Genomic DNA, 23,386 nt, shown 5'->3' with positions numbered 1-23,386 from the left:
TTTTGTAGGCTTGCCTGGACCTGAGCCTCCATGTAATCCCATATCTGTGCTCTGCAGGAAATCCAGCTAAATTTCAAGTATCATGGCAACAGGTCTGAATACAATCAATGTGATGCCTTAGTGTTGTATTTTCAGTAAATCTGCCAAAATGTCTAAAGTTCTGTTTTCACTTAGAAGACCTTGCAGATTCATGAGGGGAAATAAATGTAAAAGATTTTTGCATGTGCAACATAACGAAATGCGAGAAAGGTCAAAAATCAATGTCAAGGGGTCTCAATGCACTGTATCATACAGAAACTCCACACTAAATATTTATGTAGAATTTTTGAACAATGATTAGTTACAGGACCTACAACAAACTTTTTAAATGTACAACTCATGCACATCTGTATAAATGACCAGCTTTCTTCCAGGTCTCTTCTGGACTTCCTGGATCCAAATGAACCCTGTCATCTCCTCCCCCCGCCTTCACAGGCCGCCCCTGCTTTGGGCCCTCCTCTGCCTCATCGTGTGGTCCCTCTGAGCACCCTGGTCCTGTGCTCTTAACACTGTCTCCACCTTGGGACCTCGGTAGATACACACAGGCTCTGCTACCTTATAGCGACACCTTGCATATACGACTTCTATCATTTTAGCTGGTTAACATCGGAGCACTTCACTTGTATTTAAAAATGACAGTACAGGGGAATCGATTTAAATGATTTGTCTTATGCCATGTTATTTATATACCGATTATGAGAAACTGAGAAATGTCTTGTAGGCCTATTTGTCACCGCGCTTTCGTCAAGCGGCCAACGGTAAAGGCTGTACCACAGCAGAAAAACACCTGAGTGAGAAAAGAAAGGGGAGATACCGAGATAGAGAAGGAAAAACGATAGAGAAACAAACACAGGCGGAGAGCGAGAGAGAGAGAGAGAGACAGGGGCGGGGGTGATTTGTGCGGCTGGAGGTGTGCAGCAGATCTGGGGAATCATCAGGGGTCCCGGACGCCCCGGCCACGTTTCCATGGCCGTTTTCTCGCCCTTTCGGGGGGATGGAAGCTCCGCGCCATGTGTCCGTGTACCTGTGTGCTGAAGCTGAAGCCGACGGGCGGTAGCCGCTGCCGGGGGAAGGACGGCACATTGAGGCACGGTAAACAGGAACAGCGCATCCGCACATACACACTGTTACACTGTTATTCTGTTACACTGTTAGTGTTAAAGGTGTCAAAGATGGATTTTACACCGAGGGACTGTGAGGCAGCAGGCGGGGGCGATCGCTACATCCTTGGAGAGGCTATATTACCGCTTCACTGAATTTCTGTTACGCCGTTGAAGATTATGCTTTTATTGGTCAGATAAAGCATATTAGCAGCCGCTTTACGGGTATATTTTGACGTATAAATAACGCCGGGCATCGTCGTGCCCCCGGCCAGGGCTGTGCGGGGAGGCTTGGGGGGAGTCGAGGGCGCCCCTTCGTCCAGTTCTCAAGTGCTTTGTGTCGGGGGAAGACATAGCAGACCGCTGTCCGACATCTGCTTCATCGCATTTATTTACCCGGAACCTTCCGGCTCCGTATCACCCCGGATCGGGCTGTCAGATACCGCCGGCAACGCGGTTGCGGTCAGGACACGGCGTGCCGCGGGGGCTACAGCCGCGGACGTGAATGATTTTACTCGGTAATTTGCATTTTGATCAGGGGCAGCGGGGACAGCTGTCGCTGTGATCCGGGTGTGTGGCGCTTTAAAGCGGCACCGCAGCCCGAGTCCCACTCGGTAAAAACCGCACAGGTAATGTGACAGGGAGCAGCGCTCCGTAGTTCGTTTAAAACATTTTAAAGTGCTTATTTCTCCATTAGCTATTTCTGGGATGCGGCGTGGTGAGTCTGGTGAGACATTGGCGCACAGTCGCCGCTGATCGCCGTTGAAACCTGCTTCACATACAGACTGACAGCAGGGACCACGCCGGACTGGGCTTTCCAGCACCATGTCGCTGCGGGATGGACAGCATGCGGATGGGCCGGCGTGGCCAGCGGGGACGCCAGGCTCTTAGACAACGCTGAAGTCTTCTTCTAGTAATTTCCATAACTCTGCCAGAGCCCTGGACAGTTTCCTGTTTGAAGAAAACCGAAGATACCAGGTAGACTGGAAATGCCCAGGAACCGGGCCTTCTCAGAGCCGGAGTGCTCTGCCGAGTATTCGGCCGACTGCTCGGTGACGCTGCCGTCGGACCCGGGCCAGGCGGTGGGCCGGGCGCCGGAGGTGACAGTGCGCAGCACAGGGTGCTGTATGTGCCTGCCACGCTTCATGCGGCTCACCTTCTCGCCGGACTCGCTGGAGAACCTGTACCAGACCTACTTCCGGAGGCAGAGGCGTGAGACCTTGCTGGTGTTGGTGGTGTTTGCGGCGCTCTTCGACTGCTACGTCATCGTCATGTGTGCCGTGGTCTACACCGACGACAAGCTGGCCACCCTGGTGGTGGCGTCGGTGGGCCTGGCCGCTCACGTCCTGCTCTACCTGCTGTGCCGACTGGGGCTGCTCCCCGACCGCGTGTCCCGCAGGGTGGTGCCCTACACCCTCTGGGTGCTCATCGCCGCCCAGGTTTTCTCCTACCTGGGGCTGAACTTCGCCCGCTTCCATCAGGCTAGCGACACAGTAGGATGGCAGGCCTTCTTCACGTTCTCCTTCTTCCTGACTCTGCCGCTCCGTCTGACCCCCATCGTCCTGATCGCCGCCGTCTCCTGCGGTATCCACACGCTGGTGCTGGGGGTGACCATCGCTCAGCAGCAGCAGGATAACCTCCGCGGGGAGGCACTGGCCAGGCAGGTGGGTGACCCCTCCCGGCGCCATCCCCTCTTCCTCCCAGCGGGTGGGTGTTTGTTTTCGTACCACTTTGTTTACAGAGGCACCATCCAGGTTGTAACGTTGGATACCCGATGAGTTGAGTTCCAGGGATGGTAGGGGTCAGGCACGTGGCTTAGTGGGTTAGGACACTGTGATCTCGAGGTTGTTGATTCAGAACCCAGGACCAGCAAAGTGATTTCCCCATTGAGTAGGGTCCTTAACCCCCAGTTGCTCTGGAGGCTGGCTGAGCCTGCTTTCTCGATTTTTATGTTGCTTTTGATAAAAGCATACGCCAAGTAAATAAAATTTAAATAGTGTGTGACTGGCATGGTGGCAGAGAGGTGGTGAAATGTAGCATGTGACTGAACACCAGCAGGATGGAGGAGGGTGTTTGTGGCTCGTGGGAGTTTTACTTACACAAAAATGTTCTGAGGGTAGAACAAAAAACGATTGGTTCAGAGAGAGAACCAATGATATTGTAGAAGAGGTGGGTCCAAGACATCTCATTGGTTATCCTGTACAGTCTGATTGGTTGTCTCTCTGAATCAGTTTTTTGTTTTACCTTCAGAACGTTTTTTGTGTAAATGAAACTCCATGAGCTTGTTTGTGACTGACACTGGATTCATAATGGATGTTTCCTGTCGCTGGATGTCTACAAGGCCTCCTCGGAACATAAACAGTCCGGGCACCATCCACGTCTGTTTGAGACGCCGCTCAGGGTGGATGCCCATGCATACATGTGTGCGCTGCAGGGACAGCACCAGAGCCCAGCTGTCAAGACAGGGTAGCAGCGCAAAGGATCCATGTGATCCTTCATTTAAATTAAATGAAAAGATAATGAAAATTTTATTTAATATGTTCTTTATTATGTACTACTAGTAAATTTTTGGCTTATGTGTTTTTTGATATATGGTGTCCTAAATGTTACGGGGCGTAAATATGACTTGCGTAAAATTTGCCTTACGCAAGGGTTTGTAAAACAGATTACTTGCGTATGTCGAGAGCTGCCTGTACACAGACACAGCAGAAACTTTGTTAGAGCTGCGTCAGGCGTTTCCCTCATGCGACCGTGTGCATGTGTGTCTGCTTTTTGCAGCTCTTGGCCAACATGACGGTTTACCTGTGCTCCATTACGGTCGGGGTCATGTCGTACTACATGGCTGACCGCAAACACCGCAAGGCCTTCTTGGAAGCTCGGCAGTCCCTCGAGGTCAAGCTAAACCTGGAGGAGCAGAGTCAACAGCAGGTAAGCCGTCGCCTGTAGGGGGCCGTCGCCTGTAGGGGGCCGTCACACTAAACACACCACGCTGAATGCACCGTGCTGAACACACCAGTGTGCACATTTAGTCCTTAGTCTGTTTATGGAGTCAGTTATGAAGCAGGAGAGGGCAGCATGGTGGTGCAGTGGTTAGCACTGTCGCCTCACACCTCTGGGACCCGGGTTCGAGTCTCCGCCTGGGTTACATTTGTGTGGAGTTTGCATGTTCTCCCCATGTCGTCGTGGGGTTTCCTCCGGGTACTCCGGTTTCCCCCCAAAGTGCAAAAACATGCTGAGGCTAATTGGAGTTACTAAATTGCCCGTAGGTATGCATGTGTGCGTGAATGGTGTGTGAGTGTGCCCTGCGATGGGCTGGCCCCCCATCCTGGGTTGTTCCCTGCCTCGTGCCCATTGCTTCCAGGATAGGCTCAGGAGCCCCCGCGACCCAGTAGGATAAGCGGTTTGGAAAATGGATGGATGGATATGAAACGGGAGTCATGTCTGTTTTTGGAGTAAGATATGAAACAGGAGTCATGTCTGTTTTTGGAGTCAGATATGAAACAGGAGTCATAAATATGTAGCAGGAGTCATGACTGTTTTTGGAGTCAGATATGAAGCAGGAGTCATAAATGTGTAGCAGGAGTCATGACTGTTTCTGGAGTCAGATATGAAGCAGGAGTCATAAATATGAAGCAGGAGTCATGACTGTTTTTGGAGTCAGATATGAAGCAGGAGTCATAAATACAGTATGTAGCAGGAATTGTGTCTCTACATGAAACAGGAGTCATAGCTGTTTATGGAGTCATCACTATAAAACAGGAGTCATGTTTGTTTTCGGGGTCACCGATATGAAGCAGGAATTATAGATAGAGGATATTCAGAAGAGGAATCATGTGAGGTGAAAAGATGCCGCCTTCTTTAAATGGTTGAACAATTATGAATCATACCAGCATAACAGTATGGCCAGTTGTTTGGTTAGATGTAATTTACCAAAACCTTTAACATTACTATTATTTGACATTTTCATTAAGTCACCTTTTTTATTTTAAAAAGAAGCCAGCCTTTTTGATTACAGATGACTGTAACTGTCCCAAGTGGACAAATTTAATAACAGGTCATTGTCAAATTTTGATACCTCAGCTATAACTGATCTGAAAAGACAGAGACATTCTTTTCTGAGATGCGACGCTTTTTGTTTCGTAATTGAAGATTTTGAACTCTGAAGTACTGCACTGGTGATTCTCTAGTCACAGAGCAGGAAGTCATTGAAGGAAAGCAGAGGAGCAGAGCAGGATACCGCGCTCCCTGGTGCAGCACCTGGATCTTTCCGCACCTTCGTCGAAGTGGAGGCTGTGGAGAGCCAGGCCGCGTGCTTGGTGGGTGAAGCGTAAATGGCTGTGTTTGAGGGGACTCGGTAATATACCCTGTAAGGAGGAGCTTCCTGGCTTCCAGCACGACACAGGCCTTGTAAGCAAGCTTTCACTGTCTTCCCATTTACAGCTTAATTTGACTTAAAGCTCACTGGAAAGGAGACAGCAGTGGGACAGGACTATTTTAAAAATCAGCTGGGGGGAATTAATTAGGGGAGCTCGGCTCATAGCCCAGGTGCCCTATTACCTCCGGTGTAGCCATCCAGGCACACTGCGTGCTGCCGTAATTAGCCTTGTTTTGCCCTCTGCTTGCCGACGTCGTTGTCGTCATTCGTGTGTTTTGGCTTCAGAGGATAAGTGGAGCCAACGGCCAACCTGTCACATGCTGTCTGATATCGCATCGGGGCGACGTCACCGCGGTGGTCGTAGCCCGACGGTGCTGTGTCCACTCGGCCTTGTTGCTTTGGACGTCTCCCAGGCAGAAGTCCCTGTGGCATGACTCTCTGCCGTGATTACTTGGCAGTTCGCCAGCTCTTTTTACATTCCTGATTCTGTATTTCCAATCTCCATCACTAAACCCCCAGCTACCCTGAGATGGACCGGCATCCCTTCCGGGTTGTACCCCAAATTGAGGTAGGCTCCAGCCCCCCCTCAGCTTGGGAGTAGTGGTTTTAAGGAAGATTGATGGATGGATGGATGGATGAATACATATATATATTTATTTATGTAGTTAGGTATACACACACACACACATTCTTGGTTTTCTGAAGAGATGCAGACTTCTGGGAGTTGATGTATCCACTGCACTGCTGATCTCCATCTTAACAATCAATAGGAGACACAGGGCAGCACCATCCAGCTCCACACCCAGCAGGAGAGACAGAAAGTGTAGAGGCCTGACACCTGAAATACTCAATTGTGTTTGTCTTCATTGGGGTTCCTTCCAAAAGCCAGTGTCTGAACGTGAAACCAGGCCTGGCTCCATGGGGCCTCCAGGGTGGTCCTGGCCAGTCCCGAGTTCAGCCCACCCCCCAGACAGGCCAAATGCCAGCCAGTCTCAGGATTGCTGTTTTGTTGTTGTGAATAGGGTGGAAGCCAAAAAAATATGAAGGACTTTTTGAACTCCAGAGAGTCCTGTGCCCCTTCATGTCTCAGAACTTGAGCCAGGCCTGGCTGAAACGCTCTCCAACATTTTCTTCCTGGTCCAAGAACACTCTTCTGAGATGCATTTGTAATAATCTGACACATTAATGATGCCACTTGTTTATGTTCAGCAGCTCAGGTGATCAGTATTTAAAGAGCTCGGCTTTTACCCTACGTGCTTCAGGAGATCTTCAGAAACCATCAAAAGAAGCAGACTTCAGCGTATCAGTGTAGTGTCTCTACAGCTCTAGGAAATAGTTCCATCAGTTTGTTCCTAATGCAGAGGGGCTATTTTTTATGCTAAGTTTTATAATCTGAGGGTATTGAAGAGGCCAGTTTTCCTTCTGTTTGTTATGGTAGGATTATGATGGTATTTGGTGAACTTTTGTGAACTTGTTTCTCCTCGAATGGAGACTGTAGTGTTTAAAAATACATGTTCTAACTTTGCTGGCAGGTGTACATTTTATAAGCTGGGCCCTTGTGCCAAAACCTATTAATCAGGGACCAAACAGAGACAGAGATCACTGGAGAGGAAGGGCCCACACTGGCATGGGCGTGGCCTAATGACACGGAACGCGGAAGCCTTCTAGTATAGAAAAAATAGTGCTGCTTATGCATAGATGCTCAGCATTTACTTCATAAACATTCTTCTTTCCTACTTCATGTTGCTATTTAAGAAAATACAGTTTATAAAACAATAAAGTTATGTATCCTTTATATAGACATTTGTTTATCTCTGGGGTTATGGGTTTTAATCCATGTAGGCTTCCTCTTGGTACTCTAGCTTCCTCCAGTTAGATGATTTGGGATCTACATTTGCCCATAGAGTTTGAGTATGTTTGTGTCCTGCAGTGGATGGACTGTCTGGCCCTGCCTTGCAGCCTATCCTGCCTGGGATATGCTCCAGCCCCCCAGTGCCCCTGCAGCACGTAAGCAGCTCTCACTGGCCATTTCTAGTTTTCCCTGAATACTTATGAAACCACCTTGCATCCAGCGAGCTGTGGCATCATTCCATGTGTATTAGATATTGCAGGAAGTGGGGGGGGGGGGGGAATGTGCAGAGATGCAGGTGTTTGAGCTGAAGATCGGGCATGCAGGCAAACAGGGGGAGGCTGAGGGAAATTACAACTGCAGTGGAGTGCAGAAGGACCAGCTCAGGAGTTACTTAGCAGGAAGTAGGTTTGGCTCAGGATTTACTTAGCAGGAGGTAGGACTGGCTCGGGAGTTACTTAGCAGGAGGTAGGACTGGCTCGGGAGTTACTTAGCAGGAGGTAGGACTAGCTCGGGAGTTACTTAGCAGAAAGTAGGACTGGCTCGGGAGTTACTTAGCAGAAAGTAGGACTGGCTCGGGAGTTACTTAGCAGAAAGTAGGACTGGCTCGGGAGTTACTTAGCAGAAAGTAGGACTGGCTCGGGAGTTACTTAGCAGAAAGTAGGACTGGCTCGGGAGTTACTTAGCAGGAGGTAGGACTGGCTCGGGAGTTACTTAGCAGGAGGTAGGTCTAGCTCGGGATTTACTTAGCAGGAGGGAGGATTGGCTCAGGAGTTACTTAGCAGGAGGTAGGACTGGAGGTGGATAAGGAGCTAACAGAAGTTAGGGTTAGGAAATAGTGTGAGTCAAGACTGAATTGGGTTAGTAATTAGTATGAGGGATGAGATTTAGTTACGCAGAGATAATTGACGGATTGATAGGCTTTATTTGGGTGGGGTTGGAAGTTAGCTGGCATTCAGAGGGATTCCTGGTGTCTCCCGATGCCCCCGAGCGTAGCTGCTCTCCCTGCGTCCGTGTCTCCCACCAGAGACCAGGAACCTCTCTGATTGGTGCTATTTATGATACGCTTTCTGCCAGGGAGAGAGCGACAAACTCCCAGAATACTAATGGGGAAGCTGAGGCCGCTGTCAGACGGGTGCAGCTGGCCAATCGTAACGCACCCCACGCTGTAGATCACCATGGCGACCAGCCTCCGGAGAAGATGGAGCTGCAGAGTCTTGTTCTTTTGTTTCCCTGACTGCGGCATTGTCACGGTCTGGGGATGCCTCTCGGTGTGAATTCTCCAGGTTCCTCCAGCCACCTTAGATCCTATATGGACCAGGGTGTCACGCCCTGCTCTGTTGCCTTTCCCTGCTTCATTGGTTTCTCCATCAGTATTGATTCTACTCATTCTCTGTTATCCTTTACTGCCAGGTTATTCACAGGGTTGCAGCCTCGTAGTTTTTTATCATCCTGTCAAGGAAAGCTTGTCGATTTTGAGCGACTCTTGTCTGCAAATGAGCTGGCCTACGTCCTGTCATTCTCCAGACACACACACACACACACACACACACAATCCTCTACGGGACGGACATGTTCCTGTCCACAGGAGGGTTTGCTGCTGTCCATCCTGCCGAAGCATATTGCCGATGAGATGCTTCGTGGTATGAAGAAGGAGGCCAGCCAGAAGGAGGTGCAGCAATTCAACACCATGTACATGTATCGCCATGAGAACGTCAGGTAAATGTAACAACAGCAGGAACGTTAGGAGAGTGTAAAGAGAACATGGAGATGTCACAGCAGCAGGAGAGTGCCAGGAGAACATCATGGAGACGTTGCAACAGCAGGAACGTTAGGAGAGTATCAGGAGAACGTCAGGGAGACGTTGCAACAGCAGGAACGTTAGGAGAGTATCAGGAGAACATCAGGGAGACGTTGCAACAGCAGGAACGTTAGGAGAGTATCAGGAGAACGTCAGGGAGACGTTGCAACAGCAGGAACGTTAGGAGAGTATCAGGAGAACATCAGGGAGACGTTGCAACAGCAGGAACGTTAGGAGAGTATCAGGAGAACGTCAGGGAGACGTTGCAACAGCAGGAACGTTAGGAGAGTATCAGGAGAACGTCAGGGAGACGTTGCAACAGCAGGAACGTTAGGAGAGTATCAGGAGAACGTCAGGGAGACGTTGCAACAGCAGGAACGTTAGGAGAGTATCAGGAGAACGTCAGGGAGACGTCACAAAAGCAAGAATTACAAGAGTGAAAGCAGAAATAATGGGTTCACACTTGCACATTCTGGGAGTTCTCACTATGTTTGGTCGCTGGCTGCAGCCTCATTAACAGCTATTAAGGGCTGTTGGCAGGACCATGCTGACCTCGCAGTGAGTAGCATGAGGTTAAAACTGGGTCTGGTATTATGATGGTGTGCGGCTTCAGATGATTTCTGATGTTCGGTTCCTCAGCCACATAATGTAGCCTCTCCCCTGGCCTTCTCCCCATGTCACACCCCCTCCGTGTCCAACAGCATCCTCTTTGCGGACATCGTCGGCTTCACGCAGCTGTCTTCAGCGTGCAGTGCGCAGGAACTCGTCAAGCTGCTCAATGAGCTGTTTGCTCGCTTCGACAAGCTGGCTGCCGTGAGTCTCATTTTCTCCCGTGTGACGTACAGACAGGCAGCTCTCTGACTCCGTGTCCGCACTCAGTCTGCCATACTGTCTTTGACAGTCTCTGCAACCCTTTGCCCATTCATTAAGTCACTGCTAGAGATTGATTTTTATTCATTTATCAGATGCTTATTTCAAATGCAATATACATTTAAGAAAGTGTCGTCAGACTCCCTACAGCCATTAGGATATAGGACCTTGCTCAGGGGCCAAACAATAAAATCAGTCGGCCACCCAGGGATTTGAATCACCAGCTTCCGATCCCAGACACAGCATCCTAAGCCACTTCGCCACACATTGCCCTTTTTCTCAAGTTAGCTTCTACCTTTTTAGCACCTTCTCATCTCTGCACACCAACCTTTTTTAAAAAAAAAAAAAAAAACAACCTTTTTTTCATGCAGAAATACCACCAGCTGAGGATCAAGATCCTGGGCGACTGTTACTACTGCATCTGCGGCCTGCCGGACTACCGCGAGGACCATGCCGCCTGCTCCATCATGATGGGCCTCGCCATGGTGGAGGCCATCTCGTGAGTACCTCCCATAATGCCTTTCAGGAGAGAGTGAGCTGCCTGTCACAAAGAAGTCAGTCTTTCTGCCGATGCTGTTCAGCTTCATATAAAATGGCTGTATTCCTCATCTTGAGATAACAGTATGTGCATTAAATTTGATTCATGAAAAAAGATATTCACGGGCAATTATTGCAAATAAAAAGAACAAAAGAAAGGTAGAACTACTGCAAACTAAAGAGGGTTTATTCAAAGTCGATAAATCGTGTGAACCTTGTCTTGTCTGACTGGCCCTGGAACAGGGTGGCTTGGTGCTCGTCAACCAATCTTAATGTTACATTGTCCTGTCAATCTTCAAACACTAGTAACTAACGCTAACCCCAAAATGTGCAGCACCTGCTGCGTGAGAATCTACCCTGAAAGGGGCCTGTCATCTATCATCATTTCATTGAGAAGCGATGAAACTTTTTAACGGTCATTTAGGTCATAAATCGGTGTCTCCCAGGGAGGAATACAGCTTGTTTTATGAGAAGGAGGCCATGACCACAGCCCACACCATGCTGATGCCGTCACTTTGGGACAAAGTTCACTTTACATATGTCCCCCGAGATATATATATATGAATGAGCGGTCCCCATAAAGATATGTTTACCTGACGTGTGTGTGTGTGTGTGTGTGTGTGTGTGTGTTAACCCCTGCCCACCAGCCCTAACCATAAGTAACCAAGCAAAATACAAGAGTTTTTGCATTTTTAGTTTTTTCATTGCAGTCACAGATTTTTATTAAGTTGAGTTCCATAAGGGAAAAAAAGGGTATTCATCACCTTAAGGTAAGGTGAGGTGCTCTCTCTCTCTCTCTCTCTCTCTCTCTCTCTCGCTCTCGCTCTCGCTCTCTCTCTCACACACACACACACACACACTTGGTGACAAAAAAAGTTAAGCGCCCAGACGTGATGATCCAATTTGCACATCTAGCTGAAGCGTCTAGTCACCAGACACAGATGATGCCTGATAGACGCATTAGACAGCATTACCAGCACTTGACGGAGTTTGATAGGGGTCGCATTGTGGGGGGGCCATGAGGCCAGGGGGTCGTATCGCGCAATTACCCGGCATATGGGGCATGCAGATGTCACAGTCACCCGATGTTGGATCCAATGGTCACATGAGGGCACCCTCACACGTCGTGAAGGTCCGGTTGCCCAAGTCAGACCACACCAAGTGAGGATCATTGCATTTTGCACCAAGCATTTCACAACCCCATGGCATCTGTGCCTCCCATCCGGACACAGGTATTAGACTCTCTACAACACCCCATGTCATCCTGCACCATGTCTCAACGACTGGCATCATGGTGCGGGGAACCATAGGATATGACATCATGGTGTGGGGAGCCATAGGGTATGACATCATGGTGTGGGGAGCCATAGGGTATGACATCATGGTGTGGGGAGCCATAGGGTATGACATCATGGTGTCATGGGATCAGCAGTGTGCCCATACTGCCAATCCTGTTGTCTGTTTGATCTGATATTATAATTATTGCAATACAGTTACACATACTTTCACCACTTGCAGATTCATTTCATTTCCACCACTTCAGTTTCTTTCTCACTGAGTATGTGTATGTAATATGTATATCCATCCATTTTCCAAACCGCTTATCCTACTGTTCCGGAGCCTATCCTGGAAGCAATGGGCACGAGGCAGGGAACAACCCAGGATGGGGGGCCAGCCCATCGTAGGGCACACTCACACACCATTCACGCACACATGCATACCTACAGGCAATTTAGCAACTCCAATTAGCCTCAGCATGTCTTTGGACTGTGGGGGGAAACCGGAGTACCCGGAGGAAACCCCACGACGAAATGGGGAGAACATGCAAACTCCACACACATGTGACCCAGGCGGAGACTCGAACCCGGGTCCCAGAGGTGTGAAGCGACAGTGCTAACCACTGCACCACCATGCCGCCCCCTCTATATATATATATTATTTTTTAATTTAACGGACCCTTTTATCCAAAACGACATACACTAACTGTGTCAGGCCCATATGAAATCCATTGTTGTTTGCAGGGACAGACTGTGGGGGGTGCTATCCTTTGGGCAGTCTGAGCTTCCAGATCTGTCCAGTCGCTCCACCCACATCTCCATGATACCATTGCTTCCCTGTTGTAGGTACGTGCGCGAGAAGACCCAGACGGATGTGGACATGCGAGTTGGCGTGCACACAGGGACCGTGCTGGGGGGCGTCCTGGGACAGAAGCGCTGGCAGTATGATGTCTGGTCCACGGACGTCACCGTCGCCAACAAGATGGAAGCGGGAGGGATCCCAGGGTGAGTAACGTGGGGCAACCGTTCGCAGGGGGAGTGATGCCGGAAATTGACAATTCATTTTATACGCCGAAGTTTTTATGATTGGAAGCGGGTGGAGCTGCTCTGCCGGGTTCATCCCTGGAAAAGCTACCTGAGTCATGCCCAGCCACACGTCTGGCGAAAATGTGTCACATTCATCCATTCGACCATCGGGCTCTCTTTAGGGACACACGTCTGCTTTTTATAAATCCACCAATCAGGTGTCGGAAATCATGCAGCACCAATGTGGAGTGAGGCGGTGAAGGAGCAGCTCAGTCCCTCTTTGGCTGAACGGGGGGGATTTGCTGTGCCCCAGTGAGCTGTAATCTTGTTGTTTGCACTGGTGGTTCAGTGGTTGAATTCTCACGCTGCAGTTCAATTGCTGCCGATGCAGCTCTGCATTTTCAAGGATTTCCCATTGGGATCAATAAGTTTATCTAATTTAATTTATTCTGAATGCTATAAAGACTGAGTGCATTTCATCATTGCGTTTCAGCACTTAAGCAAACTCCCTAACTCATAAACCATATGAGGTAAGTAGGGAGCCTGTCTGAACAGGTGAGGGGGCCGTGGACAAGGGTTACTTCATGCGATGGAAGCGCGTTCCTCCATGAAATGTGTTAAAGCAACCGATGCCTCTCACCATCACCTCCTGTGCCCCCACCCCAGACGTGTGCACATCTCTCAGAGCACCATGGAGTGCCTGCGTGGGGAGTTTGATGTGGAGCCTGGAAACGGTGGTGATCGCTGCGAGTACCTGAAGGAGAAGGGCATCGAGACATACTTGGTGGTCGTACCCAAGGGTCCGGTCGGGCGGAACGGAATCAACGGGGTGGTGAGTCTCACCCTGAACACTGGAGGGGAGGGGAGCATAGCGGGACCCTTGCATTCAATCACAGGGCCCCTCCAAAGTGCTGCAGGCCATTCCTGTGTCTGATCACTCCCTCGGTCCCTTCCTCTCTCCTTCTTTCCTGCCTCTCTTTGGTCCCTTCCTCTCTCCTTCTTTCCTGCCTCTCTTTGGTCCCTTCCTCTCTCCTTCTTTCCTGCCTCTCTTTGGTCCCTTCCTCTCTCCTTCTTTCCTGCCTCTCTTTGGTCCCTTCCTCTCTTCTTCTTTCCTGCCTCTCTTTGGTCCCTTCCTCTCTCCTTCTTTCCTGCCTCTCTTTGGTACCTTCCTCTCTCCTTCTTTCCTGCCTCTCTTTGGTCCCTTCCTCTCTCCTTCTTTCCTGCCTCTCTTTGGTCCCTTCCTCTCTCCTTCTTTCCTGCTTCTTTTTGGTCCCTTCCTCCCTCCGTCTTTCCTGCCTCTCTTTGGTCCCTTCCTCTCTCCTTCTTTCCTGCCTCTCTTTGGTCCCTTCCTCTCTCCTCCTTTCCTGCCTCTTTTTTGTCCCTTCCTAACTCCGTCGTTCCTGCCTCTCTGTGGTCCCTTCCCCTCTCTTGTCTCTCTTTGGTCTCTTCCCCTCTCTGGTCTGGCTGTCTCTCTCCTTACATGTTTGTTGATCTCTCCTCTTTTCTTCCATCTCTCTATGTTGTATCTCCGCTCCCCGTCCTCTCCCTTGTTTCATTGGCCTTTCTCTTGTTTCTTCTTCCTTTCCTTCGCTGCTCTCCATTCTATGCTCCATCCCTCCTCCCTTTTGCTTCAGAAGCTCTCAGTAACCTCCTCCAATGGCAACTCCCCAGTCCTGATCAACACCACACAGTGCAATGGGAGTGTCCACACCACCTGCACCACGCCCGAGGAGCCTGAGGAGCTCGACACGCAGGTAACCATAGGCACCCATGCCCTCCCTGCACCTCATCAGCCTGTGCCCTTAAACAGTGACCTCTGTGACCTTTCTGTGACCCCGTCCTGACCTCAGGTTGTGAACCCCTCCTTCCCAAACCCTCGTCGCCGCCTGCGGCTGCGAGACCTGGCAGAGAGGGTCATCGATGCACAGGAGAATGAGCAGGAGCTGAACAAACTGCTGAATGAAGCGCTGCTGGAGAGAGAGAGCTTACAGGCGTAAGCAGAGGAATGCTGGGGGGTGGCTGGCAAGTCCTGCCCTGGGGGCAGTATGCAGATTCTGTCCCCAGGGGTGTCTGCTGTGGAATTTCATGTGCACCCAAAGAGAGGCACTTAACCTGCATTCAGTTCAGTACCAAAATGAAAAATACTTTGGTGCAAGAAACCAATAGCAAGTTGTAAGGTCAGGTTTCAGATTGTAGGTGAGTCTGTACTGAGTTCCATCAGCCAGTGAGAATGTCTGCATTGATGTTCTGGTACCAACTGATGGTGCAAGTCTTTTCATATCCTCTGAGTTTGCCTTTCTTCCATTCTTTTTCTTCCCCCTCTCATGGCGCCTCCTGCTGGCAGTCTGAAGGGCCGGCACACCAACCGGCTGTCCCTGCGCTTTGTGGATCCTGATCTGGAGACCCGCTACTCTGTGGAGAAGGAGAAGCAGAGTGGGGCAGCTTTCAGCTGTTCCTGCATGGTACTGCTGTTCACTGCTGCTATGGAGGCTCTTATTGACCCCCAGTGAGTGAACGCAGACACACACACACACTCACACACACACACAGCAGCTCTCCTCCCTCCCTGAGCTTCCTACCTGCCTATGATTCCCAGGTTGGTGGTGAACTATGTGACCCTCATAGTGGGCGAGGTCCTGCTGCTCATCCTGACTATCTGCTCGGTGGCTGCCATCTTCCCACGGGTGAGCTCCTCCCCTTGGTCCATAGCCCCACCCCTGGTTCCTCGCTCCACCCCCCATCCTTCGCCTTGCCCCCCTAGGCCCCCTCCCTCTACCCCACTGGTCCTTTGCTCTGGCCTCTGGACTGTCTCTCTCAGTGATGGAGGTTGCACAGTGACGGATGAATGTGTGTGTGAGGCAGATGTTCCCCAAGAAACTGGTGTCTTTCTCAACATGGATCGACCGTACGCGTTGGGCCCGCAACACATGGGCCATGGCGGCCATCTTTATCCTCACCATGGCGGACATCGTGGACATGGTGAGCAGTCCCCCCCCCCACTCGCTTTCTCCCCCTCTCTGTCTTCCTCCATCTGTGTCTCGACGGCAACATGATATTTTTAATTAGAGCGCATTTTAAACTGGCTACATTCCCCCAAGAATTCATTATGAGCAAAATATAAACAAGAGGAAGGTTGGAGGAAGGGTAGTAAAAATGGTTGGGTGAGGTAGGGAAGGGTGGAGAAGCAGCCAAAAAGACTGCAGGGGCCCGGGGGGGGGGGGGGGGTGCAATTTACACACTGTAATCACCTGAAGAAGTCATTCTAAGGACGGCTGGCAAGTGTGCCGACATTACGAGTGAAGAATTAAAAGGCGACTCAGCATGGAGCTGTGAATCTGCAGTCGTTCTGCAGCTCAGGAAAGTGATGGAAGGGGGGGGCTCCACCAATCAGCAATCCCCCCCCCCCCCCCCATCCAAAGGAGCTGCTTGTCAAAGGCATGGTCATAGGTTAGGATGCGCAGCACCTTGGGGTGGATTTCGGCCTTGTTTCCACATGGTATTTCCTGTTTGGTGTTTGCGGGGAGCACCAGCATTATTGCTTTATATTTGTATGCAGATCTATTCTGAGTGCCGCTCTGGTCCGGTCCAGTCCATCCCTGCTGTGGATCTGAGGTCTGACTGTGTTGTTGAGCTCTGTTAGCCTGTTGATACTGTGAGACTCTCCTGGGGTCTGTCTGTGTGACGATGGATGTAATCAGCCCTATTCTCAGAGGGTACTATTAGCTCAGCTTTAGCTGTCTGATACACTGCCTGCTGCCTCATTTGGGAAGCTCCCCGGGGAAAGCCTGTGCTGCAGTGAAACGCCAGTGTGGGGGGGGAGCGAGCTAGGGAGACAGACTTTGCTGGATGGCAGTTTAGTCCAGCATGTGATCTACAGTAGTACAGTGTTTACTGTAATGTTGTCTATATGAGTGCAGTGTTTACGGCAGTGTTGTCAATATGAGTGTAGTGTTTACTGCAGTGTTGTGCATATGAGTGCAGTGTTTACTGCAGTGTTGTCTATATGAGTGCAGTGTTTGCATCAATAGGCAGTCACTGAAACTGGCAGGTTTTGTTTCCCCTGAGCGCAGCACTTAGTTTCCTGGAGGCGCTGTAGGAGAGTATAGTCTTGGCTTTTCTGTAGTCCCAGGGTGACGTTGGCATGTGGATGCTGGATCTCCCATACCCTCATTTGCTGCTGTGATTTTGTAGCTCAGCTGCTTGCAGCCTCCCCAGAACCACAGCCTCGGAGATGCTCTGCAGTCCTTTGGAGACGGGGGCTGCTCGGAGAATCCCAAGTACTACAGCTACATTGCCATTCTGGCACTCGTGGCTACCACCATGTTGGTCCAGGTCAGTCACATGGTCAAGCTCACGCTTATGCTGCTCATCACTGTGGCAACCGGCGTGGTCAACATTTACAGCTGGAGGGACATCTATGATCAGTACGACCTCTTCCGCTTCAATGATTATAGGTGAGCGCAAGTAGCCCGCAGCAGAAAGGTTGCAGCTGGTGTAGCAGTGTCATCAGCAGTGATGGTAGCTCCAGAAGAGCATGTTAGCAGGACATCACACTGACAGCACGTACCTTCCTTGTCTAGGCTGTCCATGGTCCCCTCCAAATACCAGATGACCGTGATGATTCTCATCATGATGCTCAGCTTTTACTACTTCTCCCGTCATGTAGGTCTTCCGCATGCATATGGATGGTGATGTTCAGTACAGACTTGTTGGGGCCTCCTGCAGCTTGGACAGTATATCAACGCGCACATTTTTGATGTCGTAAGCTGTAATCAGATGGGGGCCCCAGAGTGCTTGCACCTTGGAGTGACCCCTCTTGGCCGAACCCCGGTCCCTCTCACCCAGGTGGAGAAGCTGGCACGCACACTCTTTCTGTGGAAGGTTGAAGTCCACAACCAGAAGGAGAAGGTTTATGAGATGCGGCGTTGGAACGAAGCTCTGGTTGCCAACATGCTCCCTGAGCACGTGGCCAGGCACTTCCTGGGATCAAAGAAGAGGGATGAGGTGAGGGTATGCTTGGGGCGGAGTTATCACTGGGCAGGGATTGACTTCCGACCTACATTTCTGCTGTCCACTAGGGGCAGCGCAGCTGGCAAGGCCCCTGTGTGCTGTCTATTATGTACAGTCCCTTCAGACCCCTCGCTGCTGTCTGTATGTACATTGCTGCTACCCCTGGATCAGACTTTAACACATTTGGAGCAGGAATGGGGAATTTAAAATACTACATTATTTATTGGTAAAATGTTGTCGTGTCAACTCAGGCCTAGCCTTTTATTTATCATTTTTGAGGAGTCTGGAGTTTTCGAAGTGACATGTTTGTAATGTAGGAAAAGGTGGACTGAAAATGAAGTCCAGACCTCGTAGGTATCCGGCCAACCCCTGCAAGTTTTTGTGGAAGCATCGAATCCCTCGCACTATCATGGTTCAGGCCATCTTTGGCTGTCTCTCCAGTTTAGTGTGACTTGAGCGAGGTGTCAGCAATCTCTCTCTCCCATCCACCATGCATGAGCTCTTCGTTTTTTCTGGACACTGTGACATTTTCCGTTTACCCCTGCGCCACAAATGTTCCTCTTCAGCAAGACCGAAAAACAGGCCATTAACTGAGTGTCACATTATGCAGTCTAATGATTTTATTTGAATTTTACAGATTCTAAGTAACCTTATTACAGATTAGGGGAATTCATTGATAACCTTGAATATATCATCATTTTCCCTTGCAGGAGCTATACAGCCAGTCATATGATGAGATTGGAGTGATGTTTGCCTCGATTCCAAACTTCTCTGACTTCTACACGGAGGAGAGCATCAACAACGGGGGCATTGAGTGCCTGAGGTTTCTCAATGAGATCATCTCCGACTTCGACAGCGTGAGTGACTGTTTGGAACATGTTGACCATCCGTCTTCACGCACAGTAATGTATAAATGGCAGGAATCTGCTGTTCCACTATTGATCTTCTTGCTTCATAGCTACTGGACAATCCTCAATTCCGCTGCATCACCAAGATTAAAACCATTGGAAGCACTTATATGGCAGCATCAGGTGTCACACCAGATGTCAACACCAATGGCTACACCTACATGAAGGTGGGTGCGCAGCTACACCTACAGTTATGTCAGGCACCTGTTACGGACCTGGTAACGGCGGGCTACGCATTTCTGAAAGTCACAGTGACCAATATGTTAATCTGTAGCTATAGAAGATGATGATGATGATGTAGGTCTAGGTGATATGCCAGTCTGTGTCGTGTCCTGCAGAAAGAGGAGCAGTCAGACCGCGAGTGCTGGCAGCACCTGGCAGACCTGGCGGACTTTGCTCTGGCCATGAAGGTCACCCTCATGAACATTAATTACCAGTCCTTCAACAACTTTATGCTGCGCATCGGTTAGCATCTTGCTTCCACTCCTGTGTCAGTGTCTGTCAGTGTATTGCTGTGCTTTATGAGCATGTGGCTGTCATACCTGAAGGGAAGTGTTCCTCACTGCTGTGGATTGTTGTTCTTTCCAGGACTCAACAAGGGTGGTGTTTTGGCGGGAGTCATTGGGGCACGGAAGCCTCACTATGACATCTGGGGCAACACGGTCAATGTGGCCAGTCGTATGGAATCCACCGGAGTTATGGGAAACATCCAGGTAGTGCACACATCTAGCTCTTATGAGATGAACCTGGGTTTAGTTGGACCCCCAGTTCATGGCCAGTATTCCCCTGGGTGGCAGAATGCACAGGGGTTTGGGGCAGGGTTGGTTTTTTTCTAAAACAAACTATATACGACCCCAAATCAGAAAAAGTTGGGACAGGGTGGAAAATGTGAATAAAAAAATAAAGCAGTAATTCACAAATGTCCCTTAACTTTTATTTCATTGCAGACAGTATGAACACAAGATAATTCATGTTTTTTTTTTTTGTCAACATCATTTGATTTGTAAATAAACATCCATTCTTGCCATTCAGGCTTGCAACACATTCCAAAAAAAGTTGGGATGGGGGCAATTCAGGGGTAGTAATATGAGGCATAATAACTAAATAATGATGTGATTTGAAACTGGTGATGTTAACAAGTGATTGCAATCATGATTCGGTACAATAGCAGCATCGAGGAAAGGCCTACTCCTTCAGGAGCAAAGATGGGCAGAGGATCGCCAGTTTGCCACCAAGTGCGGGCAAAAATCCTTGAAATGATGAAGAAAAACGTTTCTCAAAGAAAGATAGGAAGAGATTTGGACATTCCTCCCTCTACAGTGCATAACATAGTGAAAAGAATCAGAGAATCTGGAGAAATCACCGTGCGCAAAGGCCAAGGGCGCAAGCCTAAACTGAATGACCGTGATCTCCGAGCCCTCAGATGGCACTGCATTAAAAACCGTCATTCATCAATAAATGATATAACTGCGTGGGCTCAGGACTACTTCAGGAAGTCACTCTCAAGCACTACAGTACGTAGCTACATTAGGAAATGCCAGCTAAAACTGTACTGTGCCAAAAGGAAGCACTACATAAATAGTGTCCAGAAGCGCCGTCGACTTCTCTGGGCTCGGAGGCATCTGGGATGGTCCATTGTGCAGTGGAAACGTGTATTGTGGTCAGACGAATCAGCTTTTCACATCTTTTTTGGAAGAAATGGACGCCGTGTGCTGCGGACCAAAGAGAAAAAGGACCATTCCACCCTGTCCCAACTTTTTCTGATTTGGGGTTGTATTTTCAAGCCACACTTTTGATTACAACCCTTGACGTTCATACATTCTGATCTCAGCTTTTTTTCCAGATATAAAGTTTTACTAGTAGAATTGCTTTGATAAAACAGAGCAAGAGTTACACTGATATCTGGTCAGTAAAAAGTATAAATTAAATTGCACTGTAACTTTATCGCCCCCAGGTGGTGGAGGACTGTTATATCATCTTGAAGGAGTATGGATTCCGGTTTGTGCGCCGAGGGCCTATCTATGTGAAAGGGAAAGGAGAGCTCCTGACCTTCTTCCTGAAGGGCAGAGATAAGCAGGGTTCTTTCATCAACAGCTCCTCTGTCACCCTCCCTCACCAAGTGGTAGACAGCTCCTGACACCCTCTCTGTTTTACAGGCAGACAGACAAACAAACAGACAGACAGACACACTCTCACCGGTGTAAACACGTACTTCTCAGCATTTGGTCACATGCACAAAGATGCTGCCACATAAAAGGTTAAACTCTCACAATCATTTACACATCTAAATACTGAAGATTATGGTAGATGAATATTTAGTTATATAATTCTTAAAAGATACTTCCACATGACAAAAAAGCATTATTTTAGTGTTCTCTATATTTCCTATACCTGAGACGAGATGATGAAGTCTGACAAATTTGTCTCTGACCCCTTTCCTGTGTCCGTTTCTGAGTACACCGGTAAAGACATGGATGTGTGGGGTGATGGTGTGTGTGTGTGTGCGTGTGTGTGTGTGTTGGACATCTCAGCACGTGAAGGCTGCATTCTGACGCAGACAGTACTCTTTTGTGTGCTGTGTCTTTCCTGCCAGACTGGATGAAAGTGCAATAGTCTTCTTCCACTGCCCTGTCCCCCCTCCAGTCTTTTGTAAACTATAAAAGCACACATATTTTTATACTCTGGTTGCAACACACATTTTGTGGAAAAATAAAGGAGGTATGAAAGACCGATACATTGAGGATACGTAGATATATATATAGTTTTTATGTAAACTTCATTTAGCAGATTTCAGGGATGGCCGAGAAATCATGAGCGTAGATAAGATAAAAGGAAAAGCTTATCTTGAATCACCACAGGAAAATGGGAATGTGGTTTGATCTCCAGATGGTGGAGTTACTGACTGGGATTCTGTAAAGAGGGCTTGGACCATGAGACCAAATTCCTGAGGGCCCAAAGAGATGTTACATGTAATGTTGCCCCAAGTACTTCAAGCACATTTTTATTTTATTGTTCTTTGCCTTCATTGCTTAGCTTTTATAGTAACTAGTTTGATCCCTCAGTACAGAATCCCCGGAGTGAAATTGGGAAGGATATGTATGAAAAGGACATCCGACACCCTTTTGTTTTTTGAAACTCTTAAACTCAGGTGTGAGAACTGTGAATGGCTCTTGAATTATTTGTAATTTAAATGTATTGATTAAAAATCTCAATGTAATGTTTATGACTCCCACTATGTGTGAATTTTTGACTAAACTGTGAAGGGAAACTTTCATCTTTCCTGTTTGCAGCCTCCATTGTAGAAAGGTGGAAGGTGTATGGCTTGGCGAATTAGGACACTGTACCTGTAATTGGAAGGTTGCTGGTTCTAATCCCAGGGTCAGCAGAGTGATGTCAGTCTTGTGCCCCTGAGCGAGGCCCTTAACTCATAGTTGCTCCTGGGACTGGCTGACTCTGCTTTCAGTTGTACATCCCTTTGGATAAGGGTCTGCTAATTAAATAAATTGTAAAAATGTCAGGAATATCGAGCCCAGGGAGCTTAAGATCCTAGGAATGTGTAACACTGAGTGGTCATTTGCTGCTCATCCATTAACTGTTCCAGGATTGTACTGTAATGGAAATGTTCATTGTCATAATGGAAATGTTCACCGTCAAAAAAAAAAAAGCAGAAGTCACTAAATAGCGCCATCTAGCTTGTGTGAAAGGTAGCTCTTTTTCCTGGTCATATTTTTGTGTCTCCTCCATTTCCAACTTTAGCCAAAAGAAGAAAATGAAGTTTGAGGAAGTGGCCAGAGGTACACACTCACAGACACGTTCAGCGGGCTAAGTTCAGGTTAGACAGACCTGAAGTGACTCAGATGGAGCGTAGTCCTGCCATGATATTTGGTGTCTTTCAGTGAAGTACCAGCTGCCCAAGTCCTCTAGGAACCTCATTCTGTATGACATGCATCATTATTTTATTTTTAGATGTGATGTTCTGCTGTATTATTTAGTTCTAGATAAAATAGTTTTTAACACATGGAGAAATATTTATATTATCTTCCAATACGTGTATTTCTTTTAAACAGTACTTGTATTTAAATAGAAATTATACAATGAAATATGACACTGTAATGAACTCTAGAATGTCACTCCAGATTACAATAGCAGGATGAAACAAACATTGTACCTTAAAAGGGCTGGAAACAAGACAAAGGACTGGTTAACACCTTACTGTAACAGACATTAGTTAAGATATATAGCACAATGGGGGGGGGGGTAGGTGAAGATTCATTATTTGACTTTTGTTTTAGATACAGGCTCTTTGGGTAACTACAACAGCAGAAATGTTCTTTTTTAGAGCTGACTTTAGGTCGGAATACCCTTCCAAGACTACATTAACTCTTTATTCATGTGCATTATTCCATTTAAAACCATTTGTTTGTTCATGTCACAAAGTCACAGATATTACTTCCATCCCCTTTTTTTAGAGGCAGCTACTCTAGGGTGAGATAGGGGATAGACTTTATGACACTTGGTTATAAGTTTAAGCTACACATCCAATGCAGTACTTATCAATAATATCCACCAGAACACAAAAATAAAAATAAGGCGG

The 23,386-nt window shown here is 48.4% G+C and overlaps 1 protein-coding gene across 3 annotated transcripts; it reads left to right on the top strand.

The window, feature by feature from the left end:
• The first annotated feature begins 544 nt into the window (after positions 1 to 544).
• Positions 545 to 22,009, top strand: adcy3a (adenylate cyclase 3a). Of its 3 annotated transcripts, none has more exons than XM_048985118.1 (21): positions 545 to 1,131; positions 1,924 to 2,803; positions 3,918 to 4,067; positions 8,952 to 9,082; positions 9,866 to 9,977; positions 10,406 to 10,533; positions 12,695 to 12,853; positions 13,541 to 13,706; positions 14,509 to 14,628; positions 14,725 to 14,867; positions 15,219 to 15,380; positions 15,471 to 15,558; positions 15,737 to 15,853; positions 17,066 to 17,328; positions 17,455 to 17,536; positions 17,720 to 17,878; positions 18,595 to 18,741; positions 18,843 to 18,959; positions 19,131 to 19,257; positions 19,381 to 19,505; positions 20,747 to 22,009. In XM_048985118.1, exons 2-21 carry the CDS (start codon positions 2,129 to 2,131, stop codon positions 20,927 to 20,929), a joined length of 3,354 nt encoding a protein of 1,117 aa, XP_048841075.1. In that variant the 5' UTR covers positions 545 to 1,131; positions 1,924 to 2,128; the 3' UTR covers positions 20,930 to 22,009. The 3 variants fall into 3 exon arrangements, with proteins under 3 accessions (XP_048841075.1, XP_048841076.1, XP_048841074.1); XM_048985119.1 differs by having other exon boundaries at positions 1,837 to 2,803; positions 14,512 to 14,628; XM_048985117.1 differs by having other exon boundaries at positions 1,837 to 2,803.
• The last annotated feature ends 1,377 nt before the right edge of the window (positions 22,010 to 23,386 follow it).

The sequence above is a fragment of the Brienomyrus brachyistius genome, chromosome 19, assembly GCF_023856365.1.
Source record: "Brienomyrus brachyistius isolate T26 chromosome 19, BBRACH_0.4, whole genome shotgun sequence".
NCBI lineage: Eukaryota > Metazoa > Chordata > Actinopteri > Osteoglossiformes > Mormyridae > Brienomyrus > Brienomyrus brachyistius.
Note: the sequence above shows the minus strand (reverse complement) of the source record. Positions and strands in the feature narration are given on the sequence as shown.